General features: G+C 43.2%; 1 protein-coding gene across 5 annotated transcripts in view; it reads right to left on the minus strand.

Annotated features, from left to right (window-relative positions):
* The window catches only part of MVB12B (multivesicular body subunit 12B), a 100,717-nt gene that overhangs the window by 35,924 nt on the left and 46,596 nt on the right, over positions 1 to 18,197 (minus strand). For all 5 annotated transcript variants that reach the window (XM_054007860.1, XM_054007862.1, XM_054007858.1 and 2 more), the window contains one exon: positions 15,060 to 15,157. In XM_054007860.1, coding sequence (XP_053863835.1) covers positions 15,060 to 15,157 — 98 coding nt within the window. The remainder of the gene's footprint in view (positions 1 to 15,059; positions 15,158 to 18,197) is intronic.

An 18,197-nucleotide genomic window follows, 5' to 3' on the forward strand; every position in this document is an offset into this window, starting at 1 on the left:
TAAAGTCTGTCCACTCAATGTAGCCTTAAGCTATGCTGATGAAAAGCATTACTATCAAATTATTACTTCATTAGAACAAATATTTTCTAATCATTTCTGATTTATACCATTAATCCGATATATAATAGCTATATACAAAACAATTTTCCAGTTGCAGGAGAGACAAGTGAAATTTTAAGCCTTTTAATAGCTGAGTTAATTACTTGTCTTTTTTTAGTGAGTTAAAAATAAGCACTCTTTTAAAGACCATTTCCTGTATCCCTGATTCTCTAATTTAATTGGGAAATTAAATTCTATAAACTACATTTTTTAAACATTTGCTGTTTTACTTTTCAAAGATTAGTAAGATTCATTAAATCCAACCATGAATATACCTTCAGCCTTTTTATAAATGTCTAAAAGGTGACAGTTAAGGATTTTATGCCCAAATTTGGCATGTGTAATAAAAAGCAATGTTATTTTCAGGCCACACAAAAAAACAATGCTGTTTGGTCCCACTGCTGGCCCATACCAGAAGTGAATGAGCAGACTGACTCAGAGCTGAGAGAACATTGCTTGATGTGGCTGTTTGTTTTGGTAGAAGGCACGATAATTAAAACAACACAAAAACAAAGAAACAACCACCCTAAAATTTGTCAAATGGAGAGAAAAAAACAGCTACCACCCATCCACGTCAACGTGATTCATATAAAACATGGTGATCAGAGCCACCAAAAGAAAAGGTTCATGTCCCACCTGTGAGAGCGTAGGACAAATAATGAAAAGTAACAAGAAAGTTAAACAGACTCTGGCATTGTTCTCTGACAAACCTACTACAGCAGACGAGTGGGTATGAATGAGAACCGTGTGCTTTGGAACAACTGCTGCGCTACTTGATACTTTAGACAGATGACAGGGTTGTAAAGGTAAACGGCACCTCCCTAGGTGCTGTCCAACTTCCACAGGGAGGGGACAGCCACCTGCATTACCAGCCGGCTGCGTGTGGGATGCCTGCTGCCCTGCTTCCATCCCCCCTGCTCCTGGAAGAGCAGCCAAAGGGAAAGGCAGACCGGGGTGCGTATGCCGGTATCACAGATACTGAAGGGAAAGCAGTGCCGTGCTCTTCGTGATAATCTGACAATTTAGTCAACATTCAAAATGAATCACAATAACCTTATTAGCAAGGGGGGGTTTGTGTGTGTGGTTTATTCTGTATAAACAGCTTTCAATTAGATAAATGAAACCCAACAACCTTTATAAATGCTTTTCAATTATGAAATTATGCCATTGAGTGATCCGGATTACGTTAATCAGGGAAAACACCACCATTGACACCTCTCAGTAGGGCTCAGAGCATGCCACTCGGATGACTGCTTCTCCTAACAAAACCCCCACACAATTTAACTGCACCAGTCATTAAAAAAAAATCCTTCTTTATTAGGTGAAATCTGTAGCAACAAGGCTATTTTCATTTGTTCTGCCCAGCTCTTCTACCCAAAAGAGAGAGAACATCTTCCTGTAATAATTTTGCATTTTTAACTGTGTGAATTATGCATTCTTCATAAACAACAGCCTGGTTCTCTACAGTGGAACTCCTTTTTATTAGCAGCACAGTAACGAACAATGAGCAATGTGCTCTATTATTCTTTGTCAAATCACAAAATGCTCCATTAGAGTAACTGTGCTGGTCAATGTAATAGAGTAGATTAAATTCAACTTCTGTGCAAAAACCACTGTAAAACAGCATGATAAGAAGGCTATAAAAAATTTAATTTTACTCCAAACTCTATCACAAAAAAAAAATGGTGTGAAAAGTAATTTTGCATAATCAGTACACGCCATCTGGAACAATTAACTGATTTCTATAGAACTATGAGGATCAGTCATATCTGCTTATTAAAGATCAGAAATTATACAAGTAATAAATCCTTGAAAAAACTAAGCGTACTCCCGCCTGTCAACGCTATTTTAACTTCAAATACTGAAGAACGCCTGATAAGGCTGAAAAGAAGAGATTAATATATGCAAATTACATCCAGCATTTAAAATCCCCAACAACTGTCTCCGGTTTTCTGTCCCTTATTGCTGCCTTTATGTTTTATTCATACACCAACTCACCTGTCACTTCATAAGCTATAATATTATGGGGGTATTATTAAACAGCATAAAGCCGTGCTTTAATTGGAAAGCTTCATTGCATTTTCCAATTATTTGGAGTAAATTAAAAGCAGATGCACATAGTTTAATAAGGAGTCTAATATCAGTTCCGGGAAATCAAAATTCATTGTCATTACTATGCCGTGATAGTTTTGCAAACTGTACTCAATTTCAGAGGTTTTCAAAAGAAAATCTGTCTATGCAATCTGTTAATTGTCATTCGGTTAATAACTGTTTAAATATCCAAACTACACAGCAGCTTCCGATTAAAAAAAATTAAACTATGGTACTCATACAAGCAAAACAAATACACTGCAGCTCCTCTCGAAGGCTTCACTCCTCCAGCAACTCGTACAAGATGCAGCAGCCTGTCTGCATAGCAACATGAGTTGCAGTGAGCACATCATGCTGGTGCGCTGCCTCCCCACTGACTGCAGAGTCCAGGTCAAGGTCTCTGTCCTAACAACCAGAGCCCTCCACGGGCTGGGTCCGAGTTGCCTCCACGCTCATCACCTGTCTCTCATTGTAACTATGATGCATTGGAAAAACTGCCTTGTTGGTCAACGGAGGTAGGCTTATGCGAGTGCAGGAACTGGCATTCGACTCCAGATACAAGATTGGCCAAGGACCTCATCACCTTCGGAACTTAATGCAAAATCACCTTTCCAAGTTAGCTTTCCCTCAAACCAAACCTTATCAACCCATAACCTTGGGAGCTTAGTATTATTTCCGTGTGTCAGTGCTTATGAGGTGATCAGACACTGCCTAGGATGGTATTGAGATAAATCCCTGGACAAAGAGAGAGAAGCAGGCAATCCCTTGAAGACATTATAAATACTGGAAGGATGGATATGGACATTAGGAGTGTAGTTGTGCACTCACACCAAAGCTGAGGCTTCATGCATTAACTGAGACATAGCTCCGGAGAGAAACATGCAGGGAGCAGGGCAGTAGCGAAGGCTTTTACAGTTTTGCATAACTAAGCAAAAATAAGCCTCCAAAGTGTAGCTGTTTGACATAAAAAACCCTTCCTTTTTCACTGAATTAACCAGAAAATCTACACGTTTGAAAAATAATATTGTTAACAGCAGACCTTGGAGCTCCACCATTCACCAGCTGGTCACTGACCTGATTAGAGTGTTGCTTACTTGTTGTAAAAGGAGGACACAGAACATTACTGCACATCAGCAAGCAGATAGAAAACCATATGCAATAGGAGAACTGATTTTATAAGGACGCTCTCTCTCCCTCTCTCGTATTTCCTAGTAAATACATATCTATACGTTGTCTAAATAAATACTATTTTACTTTTTGAAATATGCACGTGCAGCCTTTTACACAAGACCTTGGCCTCCCTCCACCAACTGTTGGCAATAAACGGAACCTTTTACACTCCTGAAGACTGTCCAGGACTCTCTCTATCCAAAAGGGTGGAAATTGCAATAGGGCAAAAGCAGAGGCTGACTTTAATCTTGGCCCCAGTGAGGTTTCAATGCAGAGCCCAAGCCCAACTGCTAATGTCACAACCAGTCTTATTACCGACCTTCCTGATTAAAATTCAGTGCCACAAATTTAAATTTGCTTCTGCTTCTCTTCTTGGAGAGATGCATTGAGTTCAAAATCTGGATGTCAAAATGCAGCACAGGGCCTCACCTCTAGAGAGCAGAGTGCACTCAAACACTTGAACATAAGAGGGTAATGCAAAACAACCAGAAACTATGTTCAAAGATGAAGATAAAAGCAATTCTTGTGCAGTGATCCAAAAAATAGCATCTTTCTTTTTTCAAAATTACCTGTTTTAATACAGCAGACACACTGTGCCAAGTGAACCATTTAATTATCTGCAAAAATGATGAATCAAAACAATAGTTTGCAAAAATAAATGACTAACCTCTGATTAAAACGTCTGTCCTCATTATATGCAGATAAAAGATACAATACCTTAAGCAAATGTATATCGAGGAGACGTGGCAGTGCTGTGGCATGGATAACCTGACGTTTTATAAAAGGAAAAAAAGTACAGGGTGCTGAAATGTAAAGAAATATTTGATTTTCCTCTCTTTCTAAATCTGGAAAACCAATTCAAAAGAAGTTTTTTTTAATGTCATGTATGTAGCGAGCTCCCGAATCCTCTGAGCCAATAGCAATTCCAAAATGGGCACCGACAGAGAGCAAAGCAGTCACAGGCTGAACTGTTTCTAGGGATTTTATTCTACAACCCGGCCGTTCTGTGGCAATGGGTTGGCAAACCCTTTCCGAGGAGTTTCAGGAAGAAAAGACAGGTGCCACACTCAGAGCAGTGTTACAGAGATGGGCTGTGAGAAGTCAAACTGTTCACAGTGGATGAAGGCATGTGGGAGCAGACTAGTGTGAGGAGCAGAATAAAACCCAGCCTCTGGCAGTGACTTTATTGTGCAGGGACTCCAGACCTGTATGTCTCTAGACCGGTATGCTTTATTTCCATTCCAAATGCATCCTGAAGAGAAAGGGGGGCAGCTCTCAATCCATCCATCCAAGTTTTTAAAAAACTGCCCATCACCGGGGTATCTGAGTAGTTTCACTCAAAGATCACTGGATTTAAAAAGTTTTGAACACTTGGAGCCAGACTGATTCCTGTGCTAATGCCAAGGTTGTTCTTTCCTTCAGAGCATAAGCTCCACCGATGCCTGAAGTGTTCCCAGAACCCGATAAACTGCAGCACACCTGGCAGAGGGAATTCATAGCTACCCATTGCCAGGATCTCCATTATCCAGCCAGGAAAGGAACTTGGCATTTATTTCAGGAATCCATTTGCTTCGATGGTTCCCCAGATCATAAATACGATGAGTTTCCAATGTCTTTGCTGTCTCCGGCACTCGCAGTTGTAGAGCTGTGTTGTGATTATCACTTGTCCCTAAATCTGATTGTATTCTCTTCCCTCCACAGCACTGAATCGAAGCTTGCAAACTTCTTCCTACTGCAAACACCCGGACGACACTGCCCAGATAACTGCAGCTCTTGCTCCGGAATCTGACTCTGGTTAGTGAGTGGGGTGTGGGCGCCTTCGTGGTGCCAAAGCGAGACCATCCTCCTGCCCCAGCTAAGGACAGCCTGAGAGAGAGACGGAGGCTGGAAGAGCTGGGTTAGCTCTTCACTGGCTGCCCTCTATCCTCAGCAGAGCTGGGGGGGCAATTCACAGCAAACAACTGGGCAAAGTTAGCCCCTTGGTCTGTTTCCAAATGAGCTCTGAGCAGACTAAGGACCTGGTTCTCCTCTCCATCTGAGTGCAGAGCCGGGGCAGCTGAAGGGAGCAAGCTGCAGCTCCCGGATTCAGGCCTGCTCAGCCTTGGTGTACACTAGGGCAGCAGGTGCCTCCTCTAACTCGCAGTGCTGGTGCAAAGTCCCTTATTCCAGCAGGCGATCAGGCATAGCAGAGCTCAGCTCCCCCCTGCCCCTGCTGTGCCCTCTCCTGCCCCGACCCCAGCAGCAAGGGTCTATGCTAATCTACCAGTTCTCCAGCAGCTCAGATTCCCCTTGTAATGAGGACTTTTCCCGTGCGGAATCTCTGGCTGCTTTAAGGCTGCCATGTGCTGTGCAAACAGGTCTTAGTAGACTGGAGACTCCAGCCCTACGAATTTCAATGCAATTGGCATTTGAAGTGACTTGGCGAATGCTTTATGTGAACATGTGTCACCCCATGGGCTGCTGGCCTGCGGTCTGCTGAGAGGTTGTTTTGACAATTTGCTATCAGTAAGTTGCTAATTGTGCAAGGTGAGCAGTCACCTGAGTGACACAGAGAGTTGTTTCTGCTACGCGAATGTACGGCTTATCAGTCCACAATCATTCCCAGAGAGGGCCCACATGGAATTATGAGGATGTTTTCGCAAACAAAAATGTTACTCACGACTGTTATGGAATGAGGAGGATGCTGGAGAGTGCAGGGAACTCCAGGCCCTTTTTGGAACTAAGTTTTATGGACATTTTTTGCAGAATTTGCTCTGCTCGCCTTCTCAACCATGTATGATGTCTCAAGAATTCAGATGGTGCAGTAACCAAAGGCATCCCAGCACCAAAAGGACCAAAGCTAGCCATAAGGGGAGTGCCAATATCCCACCTCCTAGAGCTGCTGGGACAAGCTCCCTTTTCCTGGATTTGTCAGGCTTTTAGTGACCATCACTCGGTCTTGCCAGTTGAATCTGGTGCTAGTGAGTGTTTACTGTCCTCTCACATGTTGTATTTCAGTCAGAGAAACTAGACACCCCACAAGTGATTGTGTGAGCACTACAGACACCAGGCATAGCATAGACTGTAAACACCCACCACGGCTCTATTACTTGGCTCCTTCCGAATGGGTCACCTACAGGTGATGCACAGGGCAAAAAATGGCAAGTGCAGCTGCTTCCTTCCAATTGTGACTGTTGCTTTACCGGGAGCTCGCTAGATCTCTGATGCTATAAAACAAGTCAGGCATGCAGAAAACAGTTCTCTGCCTAACAAAGGATTTCAGCTTTGCTAGAGCTTGTGCCATTCATTTTCTTATAGACAATTGTAAAACAAATCTATAGAATAACGAGCCTCTTTTCAGGGAAGTGACAGATCTATTCCATCTCAACTCTGATCTACAGGACCGCATGTCCTTTACATTAAGCTGGTTGAGACCTTCATCTTCAGTTAACCGCCCTCCCCAGGCACTCCAAAAAATCCCCAAACATACAAAGAAAACAAAAAACCTCTAAGTATTCAAGAACAGAAATGGGCATTTTTAGAAAACTGCAATTAGCTCCAGGATTACAGCTGGAATGAAAGAAAAAGTGGGGTTCAGAAAAAAATAAGGAAATACTGTATATCTGACTGGTACTTCGTTGCAACCCACTTTACATGCAGGTATTACGCTCCAGATGCATAAAGCATTCTGAAGTGTACGTTTTGGTCTAGGCAACAAATAACTGGTATCAAGATTGGTTGTGAACTCCCAGCACGTCAGAACTCTGAAGGATCTAGTTATAAATCAAATTACTAAAAATAGCACTCTTACCAAATACTTTTAATGCTGGCTCCATGGAGGTGGATTTCTAGGGGATCTGTAACTAAATCAAACCCTTCTGCAAATGTAGAATTTAGCAATGGTGTCCATTTCTTATCCCTATTTTTTTTTTAAAAAAGGTTTATTTAGTAATTTCTTCCCTTACTGCTACTGATGGCAGGCAATGCACTTCTGGATTCTGTGTGATGGACTAACACCATCACAGACACCCTCCACGTGGCTGCCACAATGACATCAACTTAATCTGTTTTAAAGGACACGCACCGAAATATATAAATTGTTTAGGGATGACAGCTGGCAAGTGCTCTTTAGAAATTATCTGACCAACAATGTATCAAAGTGCTCTTTGCCTTTTTCTGCTGCCTTTTCACAACCAGCAGTTCTCATATTTTATCCTTCAAGAGCATCAAACTCAGCTGTGTCCAAGGCGAATCATCATCAACATGGTACCTGAAGATTTCTTCTAAACAAAAAATCTACAAAAGCAGGATTTCACTCACTGAAACCAGAGTTTTGGCTGAGGTAAAATCAGCTGCAGTGATCTCTATAAGTTTGTGTGAATTTGAGAAGGACATAAAGGGACTTTGGCTACATGATATGCACATTCTGATGGCTCCTGGGCAGAGTGTCCACCACATTTTGCATAATACTGTCTTTATATGGACACCATGATAGCAGGTGTTCAAACCCCAAAAGCTACAAGCATTGCTTAATGAAGATCCATCTGGTGTGTGGCACAGGGTGATGTACACATATATCTAATATATAAATACATATATAAATACATTTCCATCTGGGTGCATGACACAGTGTTATGTACGAACTGAGCTTGTGTGAAATGTGATTCAGAAGTTGCCTATAGAGGAATTTCACATAAAATATAAATGATGATCCTATGCATTCATTTTCACCAGAGGTGACTTTGCCATGGCTGGATTAGCAGAGAGATCACTAGCTATGATTACGTGTCCTGTTGAACTGCCCAAATATACAGCAAATTATTTCTCAGAAATCACAAATAATTGACAGAATGTGGCTTTGCCAGGTCAGCCATTGGCTAGTGGCACAATACACTGCCACTCTCCCATGCCAACCTCTGCTCCTCAGGGACTGAATGGTAGGAGTTTTTAAAAGCTGGTGCAATTTGTGCAGCAGGATGCCAAGCTCCTAAAACAGATAGCGCTGTGTCTCCTATGCATGGCTGACTCTAACCTGCCCCACTACGGGCCTCTCTTTGAGCAGGCAGATGTCTTCCATCTCTAATCAGAATTTGAAGAGGGCTTTCTGTGGAGTATCTTGTAATTCAAAAGGTTTATGTTTCAGTGGCACTTACACAGCAGAAAACTTATTGGAGGCAAGATCCCCAAGGGGCATCAGCATATTGGCCTGAAACACACTGTTTATTAACTTCACTGAGATAGCTACAGTGGTATTAAAGCACATCCAATTAGCGAAGACTGCAGGAATATTTGCGCTCTTAAATCTCTTACTTTCTGAAAGGGTTAAAGCTTATTATTAGCATATAATTTACAGGTCCTTTCTCCCAGGAAAGAAATAATGCACAGTAAATGCCACATTCATTTTAATAATACATGTTACAGTCTGTGCCCAACATCTGCACAAAGGTAACGCAGACAGATTTTTGTGACATGTCCCACTCTGCCATCCAAACACAGGCTCTTTGTTTCTTAAGTGACGGAAGGTTTAATCAAGAAAGCAGGCAATTCATCAATCGAAACAAGGCTGCTTGCACGGCCCTGACAGCACACACATGGTTTTATACAGAGAAAACCTGGCCACCTGTCAGCAGCACCTTTTACATCAGGATATACAAATACACCGGGCGATCAATCCTCCAGCCCTGCCCATTCATTTCTTACTTTTCTTATTATATTTTTCTTTATGCTAGATGCTGTTCTCATTCTTCGCAGGGATAGATGGTGAGACAAGGCAAGCTATGGCTGTTTGTACACTATCATACAAATTTATATACCCTTAAAGTGACTTATTTCCCCTCTATTTGAGCACCATTATTATAAATAATTTTTCACCTCATTCAGGAATTTTCCCTGTATGCTATTATCTGTGGCTGCATGAGAGGGCTCTCTCTCTCTGTCCTTGTGGCTTTGATAAGCCAAAGCAATATGCTCAGGGATGCTGAGGTCTGAAATGAAGGCAATATGTAGTCACAACAACATCTTAATTAAATTGAAGGCCATGAAAAAGGACCATGTTGTAAAATACTGAGCAGCATTTGTCGATGGGTCTGTCTGGAATGAGGCATTCCCTGTCCTAATGGGTGGCCATTTGAACACGTATAATAAAACTCGATCCGCTGTTTGGTGCCATGCTCTCAACAGCATGAGACCCTTTGCAGATCCAGTCATAAATAATCCTGGCTATAAAAACGGGTGCTCCAGTCCTGGGGTGTGACATGGCGGGGAAAAAACATCTTCTGTGTGAAGAAGAAGAACAAAGTGATTCCAGACAGAGGCCCTGATCCTGCACCAGAGCTATGGACAGGGAACCCCCCGAGTAGGATTACAGATTTGGCGCCATATTTTTCTACATACAGCAAATCTTAAAGATTAACTTATTTATTGCTCTAACTTGCAATCAAGAATCTTTTTTTATGTTTTTCTGCCACCCAGCATTTAATTGCTGTGATTGAAAATGTCCAAAGATCAACCAACAACTTTCAGCTCTATTTTCCCCTTAATTACAGAAGTGGAGTCATTTAATTATTACAGACACAATGGCCAGATCCAATGTTGTCATGCCAACTTACACCATCTGAGGGCAGGGCCTGGCTAGGTACGTTCAGAACATGCACCACATGTGCTCTTTTTTATCCTCGTTGGTGAAACAGACACAGATTCCCTTCCACCCTCCTTTAAAAAAAAAATCTATACCAATTGGCTGAAATTATCAATAGGGGTGATGGAGATAATTATACATATTATGAAATTGATTAACTGCCCACCTGCTTGCTATTTAAATGAGGACTAAATTAAAATTGCAATGGGAGGGAAGCAGATATTTAAAAATCATTAATTATTTGGAATTGCTTTTGCTTTCCTAGGATGATGTCAGAATTGTGTGACAAGAACAACTCCCATTTCAGTGAGAGCCAGACAGCGAGCCAGCACCTCTCCGTCAGCAGCATAAACAGGAGCTTGCAGAAATTAGCAGTATCCCATGTAAGCTGGCCTCTGCAGGGGGCTGGAAAACGAAAGTACAGCCCAACCCACCGGCTCCATCCTCTGGAGGATTTCTCTTTAGGCAATCTAACTTTCCCACAGCAGTTCCTAGCCAACATTCTGGAGGCGCTGCTAACGCCACACGAACTGTAACTACCAAAGGCAGCAAAGGCCCACTGTACCACACTGCGGTTCTAGGCTTTCACCTGAGTAACTGGTCATTATGAAAGATGCAGTAAGCAAGCTTTCAGAGGTGCAAATGTCAAATTATTAGATAGGAATACAGGGACTGCAGACTGGATTAGTCCCAAGGGCCATCTGGCCCAGTACATGGTCTCCCACAGTGGCCAGCACTAGACACTGCAAAGGAAGCCCTAGTGGTTAGAGACTAGCTTAACCTGCGAAAGGACATTGCATCTCCCTTCCACCACTCTGCTAGCTATCGTTATATATTTTAGGTAACAATCATGATGCAGCAGGCAAAGCCGCACTTGGGAGGTGCTTAGTAAATCCCTAACCTTTTATAAACTAGGCACTTTTAAATAACTGACTGCCTGGTAATGACAAATCATCAACACAACATGTCACTCAGGGCTGCAAGAGAGACAATGGAACAGAAAGGTAAAGTCAGTCTGGGATTATGCTAAAGAAAAACCATGACACTATGACAGAAAGCAATCCGACTTTCCTGGCTTTTAGTGGTGGTGTCTTTGCTCATTACAACTTTCTTGCAAGTGTTTTTTTTTTTTTTAAATACTTTATTTACTGATAATCATCCTGAATGAAGTTTTAGGTCTGGGAATATCACAAGCCAATGCCAGAGCCCTGCACTGGGAGAATATGGAACATGGCTAATTCAGAATTTCCTTGGCTCTGTGCAGGGGAAAACCCTGTTATTGTCCCTTTCACAAGGCATTTTTGAGCTAATAGGTAGGCAGAGAGGCAGCAGATTTCACCGATGCCTATCTGCCACTGTCCCATTGACTGTTTAGCAAAGTAATATTTGGACCCACTAAATTGTCCAGATACTGTAGCTACATTTCTGATAGTCCTAGGAGTCTTGAAGGAACAATGCAGCTACCTGTAAACAGTTACAGAATTACCTTTAACCAACTGAAAAGAAACTGGGAGTCGGGCTCACGTGTGTGCAGGTCGGGAACGCTACAAAGTTAGCGACTGGTGAAGACTCAGACTGCCAGTGAAAGGTGTTGGACCGTCTCAAACACTGCAGCACACTGCTCTGCTCCTCAATCGCACTGGGATCCAGGGAGAGCCTGGCACACAGCAGCTACCAGCATGTGGAAACAGCACCGAAGTGGGAGGCTGCATTTGCACAACCCCAATAAGCAGCTGGGGGGACAGTATTTCCTTCTAATCCAACGCTGACCTGTCCCAGTAAAACATCCAGGCTCCGTAAGCTCCCTCCCAGGCCAGCCTTGATTTTCAGTCCATTTTGATTCCCACTCAACAGTTCCAGCCATTCCCCTTTGAAGGACTCTGCTTCGTTGCCAGTATCTACTGCGGTCTCTCCTTAGCCACGAGCTCTTACACTGCAAGGAGCGAGAGCAAGACCTGCAGCAGGTCACAATCAGTATCCTACCTGTGCAAATCTAGACCCCAGCAGAGGAATTAGGTGTGTACATTCGTAAGTTTCCTGTTACCATAGCCCTGAGCAAGACACTAACGCTGCACTGTAGATAAAACCGACTGACTGCAGATTACATAGACAGAACAGGAAATTTTTGAATGGCTACCACTGTGTCGTGATGCTAAACGTCCCTTTATAATGTAAAGCACAGGGAGGGATTGTCACAGACAGCACCTAATCAAGGCTGCTGAAAAGGCAGCAATGGTCAGAAGGCAAACAAAGATTCCTGCCAATGCACAGGATGTTTCACATTACTAGACCTTTTCTATGGAAATGTTTCACAGCTGCAATAGCCATTACAACAGATGGAAGCACTGCAGCTTGTATTACAATATGCCTGGAGGAGGACTGGCAGTCAGAAAAAAAAAGTTACATACTTTGATTGAAACTTGTGCAAACATTGAGGCCTATTGCTTTGCCTGGTTTTATAGGCTTGTTTTGCACTTTGCCTGTAAACATCTGGTGAAATATTCAGGGTCTGTATAAAATAGGTCATCTTTCCAAGCTCGTTCTGCTGCCGGAAGCAGCAGTCCCCAGGAATTCCTACTACCAAGGGGTCTCTCCAGCAGCTTTCAGGCAGAAATATTGCTTCTCTGCCTGCGTGCGCCTGTTGGGCTCATGAGGTGTCAGCAAGTGAGAACTCATGACCTTCCCTTCCTCCCCCTAGAACTATGTGATATGAGCACAAGAACATGCTTTCCCTTACATAGCCAAATCTATCAGGGCAGAAGAGTAATGAGAAAAACCAGTCCTGACATGAATTATGCCATTGTTATATTCCACATATTCAGGAACCTGAAGCTGCAGTTTCAGTGAGAGATTACCTTTTAAATAACCATTTGATTATGGTACATGAATTAATGCCATGTTCCTATGTTAGACGTGTCACTCACCATTCACAGAAAGATCCTGTGGATGGCACAGGTTTGCCACTTTTTCCTCCCTTAGGATGCGCAAGCACTACCTACTCTCTCTTACACCCACTGACTTCATGGCTGGTTTTCCTGGGGTCCCAATCAGACCTGTAAATCCACCAGAATCTAGTGGGGCAGACAATTTCCTGGCCAGATTTTGGCACAATACATTTTAAAGCCAGAGATTTTCCTCCTTTTGTGAAAGTGACACAACTAAGGGTAATTAGCTTTTCACCAAGGCTACCACCACAGTTTTAAAGGCCTGAAATTAGTCTAGGGAAAAGCACTTGGAGAAAATCATTTAAGTCTGATATTATTCTGAACTGTAACTGTTAGTGCAGGATATGATTTTATGTGTGTGTTTACATACACACACCCACTCCTGTATGTAGATAGTTAACAAAGAATGCCAACTTGGCACATAAACGTAGTGGTCCTACAAACTACTGAATAATGTTATGTATTATTATTGCTGTGGACTGCAAATGGCTTCCAGACTACACTGCTCTTGGCTGCACAGTGACTGGCTCTGTGAGATTTTATATTTATAAAAACTCCCCTCACAATCTCCTAGCTGCAGCCATGCAATTCCAGCCTGGTATCTGAGAGTCAAGCTGGGTTGCCAGGGAATGATGTGAAGGGCAAAAGTATAACTGGGCTCAAAAACCAATGAGATAATTTCATGGAGGATAGGTCCATCAATGGCTACTGGCCAAGATGGTCAGAGATGCAACCCCCATGCCCCGGGTGTCTCTAAACCTCCAACTGGCAGAAGCTGGGACTGGATGACAGGGGCTGGATCACTCGATGACTGCCTGTTCTGTTCGTTCCCTCTGAAGCATCTGGCACTGACCACTGTCAGAAGACAGGATACTGGGCTGGATGGACCAATGGTCTGACCCAGTATGGCCGTTTTTGTGTTCTTTTTGGGTCAAACAAACCACAGAAATAAAGAATCTGTAGACAAAAGTCCTCCTGAAATGGGTTTGCATAGGTGTCAGCACAGGCCGAGCTTTAGGCCTAGTACCGACACGGATTGTGTGCAGGAACCAAGATATGCTGTGCTGGTTGGTTATTTTCATTTACACACATGCATGGTCTTGCTCCTGCTCATGGTACTTACATATGTATTTTAATTGTTCTTTTATTAACATGCACACTAAAGCTAGTGTAAGGAAAAATATCAGGAAAAATATTCATTGACTTTTTTTCCACATTGAAATTTGGAGACTTTTGACTAGCTCTAGTATGTGTAGGGCTGCCCCAGATGGCAAATAGTGCCATTTTCTGAATAAAGAGTCAACATGTGCTCAGCATTACATGTAGGATTGGTGCATGGGATTCTGGTGTGTCTCTCTCCTCCAATATTCAAGAAATCTGGGGAAAGATCGTGAAAGGCCTCAATGCTCCTGAAGAGAGTGAGATTAAGGCCACTCTGGAGTTTGCAGATAATGGAGGGAAATAGAGTACGCAATAATAATAATAATAATAATAATGCTAGAGAGGTTCTAAAAGTAACAAAACCCTTAAAACCAAACAATGTCTAGTTTTTGGTTTATCCCAGAGGCGGTAAGGAAATTCTGTGCTATGCCCGCACACAACACAGTCTCTGCAGGAGTTCAGTTATTTTATCTTTACTATGTATGTGGTGGGTTTGTTTGTTTTCTGGGTGGGGGTGGGAAGAAACAGGAGCAGTATCTATGCGGAAACCAGGCTTATTACACTGATAGAAGTGTCCTGCAAGTATGGAAAGAAGAGATGGGTTTTAGGAGGTAAATAAGGGGAGGTAAGGTAAGGATCAGGGCAAAGGGGAGAGGAAGAAAGATAAGCAGAGGTATTAGACTGACAAAAACTACCTAGAAATCCCACTCCTGGCACCCATACTCCCACCTGGCTCCATTGTTTCCAGTGAACAATGACACTCACTGTTAGTAACAGTTGTGCCTGAACATCCTCTGGAACTATTTCGCATCCCACATGTTTCTGATGCTTGAGTGACAGAAATCTTAGAAGTCCAGTGCATGGATCTCGCACCTCTTTCCTTTTTCTGCAGCCAGGACTGCTCTATTTGGTTAGACTTTCTGATTAAATTGACAGAGCACAGTATAAAAGAGTCATTACTGCATGCACTAGCTTACCTGATATGGCATATAAATTTGAGTGCTGGTGTTCAAAGTCGAGTCGGGAGTTGTTACTTTTGCCTCGAAAGCTCGCGGGAAGCGTCAGAGATATGTGCCTAGTGAAGAGAGGGGGGAATGGAGATGACATTATTACAGAGCAGGAGAAGATGCTGCTATCACCCCATTCCTTAAACTGATGATAATTCCTGTGAGCTCAAGTGGTAAACAGCAACTGCAATGCTGCCTGCAAAAGGCAGAATGGGCCCAAATCACATGAAAGTGACAGAACTGGTGACTCGGTCATTATTTCCCAACTTGTTCAGCAGCTAAAGTGAAATGTGTTGGCATCTCAGTCCAGCTCCCAGTGGGCGAGGAGCCTAGCGCTGGCACCTTCACGGGCAGCTGCAGCAAAGAGAGCAAGGTGTGACTCTGCTACGGAGACCCAGCCACCCACTCACCCCCGAGAGCAGCATGGCTGGGGCATTGGGCAGCTGTCAGTTTTTCATGAGCATCACCTTGACCTTACAGAAGTGTCCCCATGATGCAGTACTAACAGTCTACAGGCAGGCACTGAAGGAGTTAAATGTGTATCTTTCAAGCAGTCAGTGGATGTCTATTATAACTGTGGGTCTGGATTTATCTGTAAGGTAAAGCACTGCGACCTTGCTGCATTCACAAACACACTCCCGGGGCAGATGTTTTTTAAACTTGACAGCCCACTGCATCCTCCCCTCAGCAGCTCAGGCTTGATTGCTCCAAACAGAACCCAAATGTACGAGGTGGTTTCCTCCAGCCCCACACTCAGAGAGGGGCAGCACCCTTTCCATACTGCCCTTGAGAGAGCAACTAAACCCTGCCCAGGAAAATGCTCCGCAGAGCTGCACATGGCTGTAGGGGAGCAACACCAGGCTCCTTCCCTCCTCCCTCCCCCTATATTTTAAAAACTTTAGTTAAGCCTTAACTTCAGCACATGCTGTAAATAAAACAAGCCTGCAGAAATGAAGCCGGGGCCATTTCAATAGCTCAGCATTTATGAACTATTAAAAGAAAACCGCACATGCTGTGGGGAATGGCGTAGAGAGTGGGCTAGAGAATACAGGCAAGCTTCCCAGAACCCCCGTCTGCCACAGGCCAGGAGCTGGAAGTGATGCTCAGGGAGCCCCAGTACCAGTAGGTACCAAGGCCAGAAACGCAAGCTCTGTCTTGTGGTCATTTGCAAGCAGTTGATTTTCAAAATCTGGAGTCTGGGGATGTGATTATTCACACCAGCTGTTCAGCAACAGGGAAAAAACCTCAACCTCAACCTGACAGCCACTAACTCACGAGGGTAAGTTTCTAGGTTCCACGGTCCTTGTGGCTCCTTGCACTCCCTGTTCAAGAAACCAGGCAGGGAATCATGGCCCCATGACATCTGCTTCATAATCCTGTGCTGGATCGTACTTACCATCGAGGCTTCCTCTATTAATGGCAAACTGACCAACTCTCCAATTTACTATCCTTGGGTGGAATACGAAAAGGTCAGTTTCACAATTTCTCCTGCCACCTGATACGTTTAAGTGAATGCAGAAGAAAATTTTATTTTGTCCCCTAAACCAGTCTTCATACTTGATTCAATTAATGTGGTCACTAAACTAAACTGGAGAGACAGCTTCATCCAAAGCCCTTCAATTACGGAATACATTTTATTAGGAGATGATATTTGCTAGCTATAGATTTATATGCTTTGATGGGAGATTCAAGCTTTTCCTTTTTAATTTAAATCTATATTTTCTACTGCTGATTCTAGGTCTGTGTGAATTTTTATTAAATGTTATCATTAATCTTCTGGACCCAGTTGCCACATGTAATGAAGATGCTTCTCTCTTCACAGCAAAGACTTAGTCTAGCATGAAGGGAAGAGGCAGCAGCTGTCCATTTCATACATTTAAAAGCTACATAAACAAGGGAAGATACTTTGCGGTGCCCATTTGCCAGAAAACAAGTTAGTGCTTTCCCCATCACAAATGCCATATTTAGAAAGAAAGAAAAAAAAAGCATCACGTACTTTCCAGCAGAGAATGTCTGGCTTGTTTTCCAGGCCAAGGAATTTTTATTTATTAAATATTTGTTGGAAAACAGCTACCTTTAAAAACAGGACACACTCCTACAAACCAGAGAAACAGCTTTTAAAACAACGATAATGGTTGTGAACCTTGGGGATAACATTGCTTTGAATCAGTGTATACTTCCAAACCTATTTCCAAGTAAACATTAAAACAAATAACCAAAAAGGCCATGTGAAAACGTTTTCAAATTTAGCCAACAGTTTTCTATTGAAAACTCTGCCCAGGTGGGGCTTTTTGCCAGCCCCAGCCCAGTTACACCACTTCCATGCGTTATGCATTTTTCCTTCCGTTTTTAATGAAATTATCCAGGAATTTACTGATGAGTCATCCCGACAATTAACAGTGAGGGATGTCTGAATGTCTCCTGTTTATGTTGGGGTCTGTTCTCTTCTTCCACATGCATAAACAGTAATTCCAATGGGAGATTCACAGGGAGAAAATAAGTCAGACCTCCAAAGGGCACGTCTCTGAGCAACATAATTTAAAGGCTTACTGTAGCCTGATGAAATCAGGAGTACAGAGCGCATGGAAGTCACCAGAGATTAACATCGTCTGTCGACAGAAATGCTGGATCTTCCCCATGGGGAAAGTACTCTTCAGCAAACGACCTCAAAAGAAGAAAGAGCCAGCCCACACTCCAGAGGCAGGACATGCATCTCTTAGGGCTGGTCTACACTGGGGGGTGCGGGGGGTCGATCCAAGATATGCAACTTCAGCTACGTGAATAGCGTAGCTGAAATTGAACTATCTTGGATCGAATTATCTGGGGTCCACACGGCGCGGGATCGACGGCCGCGGCTTCCCCGTCGACTGCGCTACTGCTGCTCGCTCTGGTGGAGTTCCGGAGTCGACAGTGAGTGCGTTCGGGGATCGATATATCGCGTCTTAACAAGACGCGATATATCGATCCCGGATAAATCAATTGCTACCCACCGATACGGCGGGTAGTGAAGATGTACCCTTAGCAACCAACCGGGCTAAAAACAATGGGTCTACCAGAGTAATTCATAGTGTACATTGTGTAAGCAAATTATAAGTTGTTGAGATCGTG

Source organism: Malaclemys terrapin, chromosome 17, assembly GCF_027887155.1.
Source record: "Malaclemys terrapin pileata isolate rMalTer1 chromosome 17, rMalTer1.hap1, whole genome shotgun sequence".
Taxonomy (NCBI): domain Eukaryota; kingdom Metazoa; phylum Chordata; order Testudines; family Emydidae; genus Malaclemys; species Malaclemys terrapin.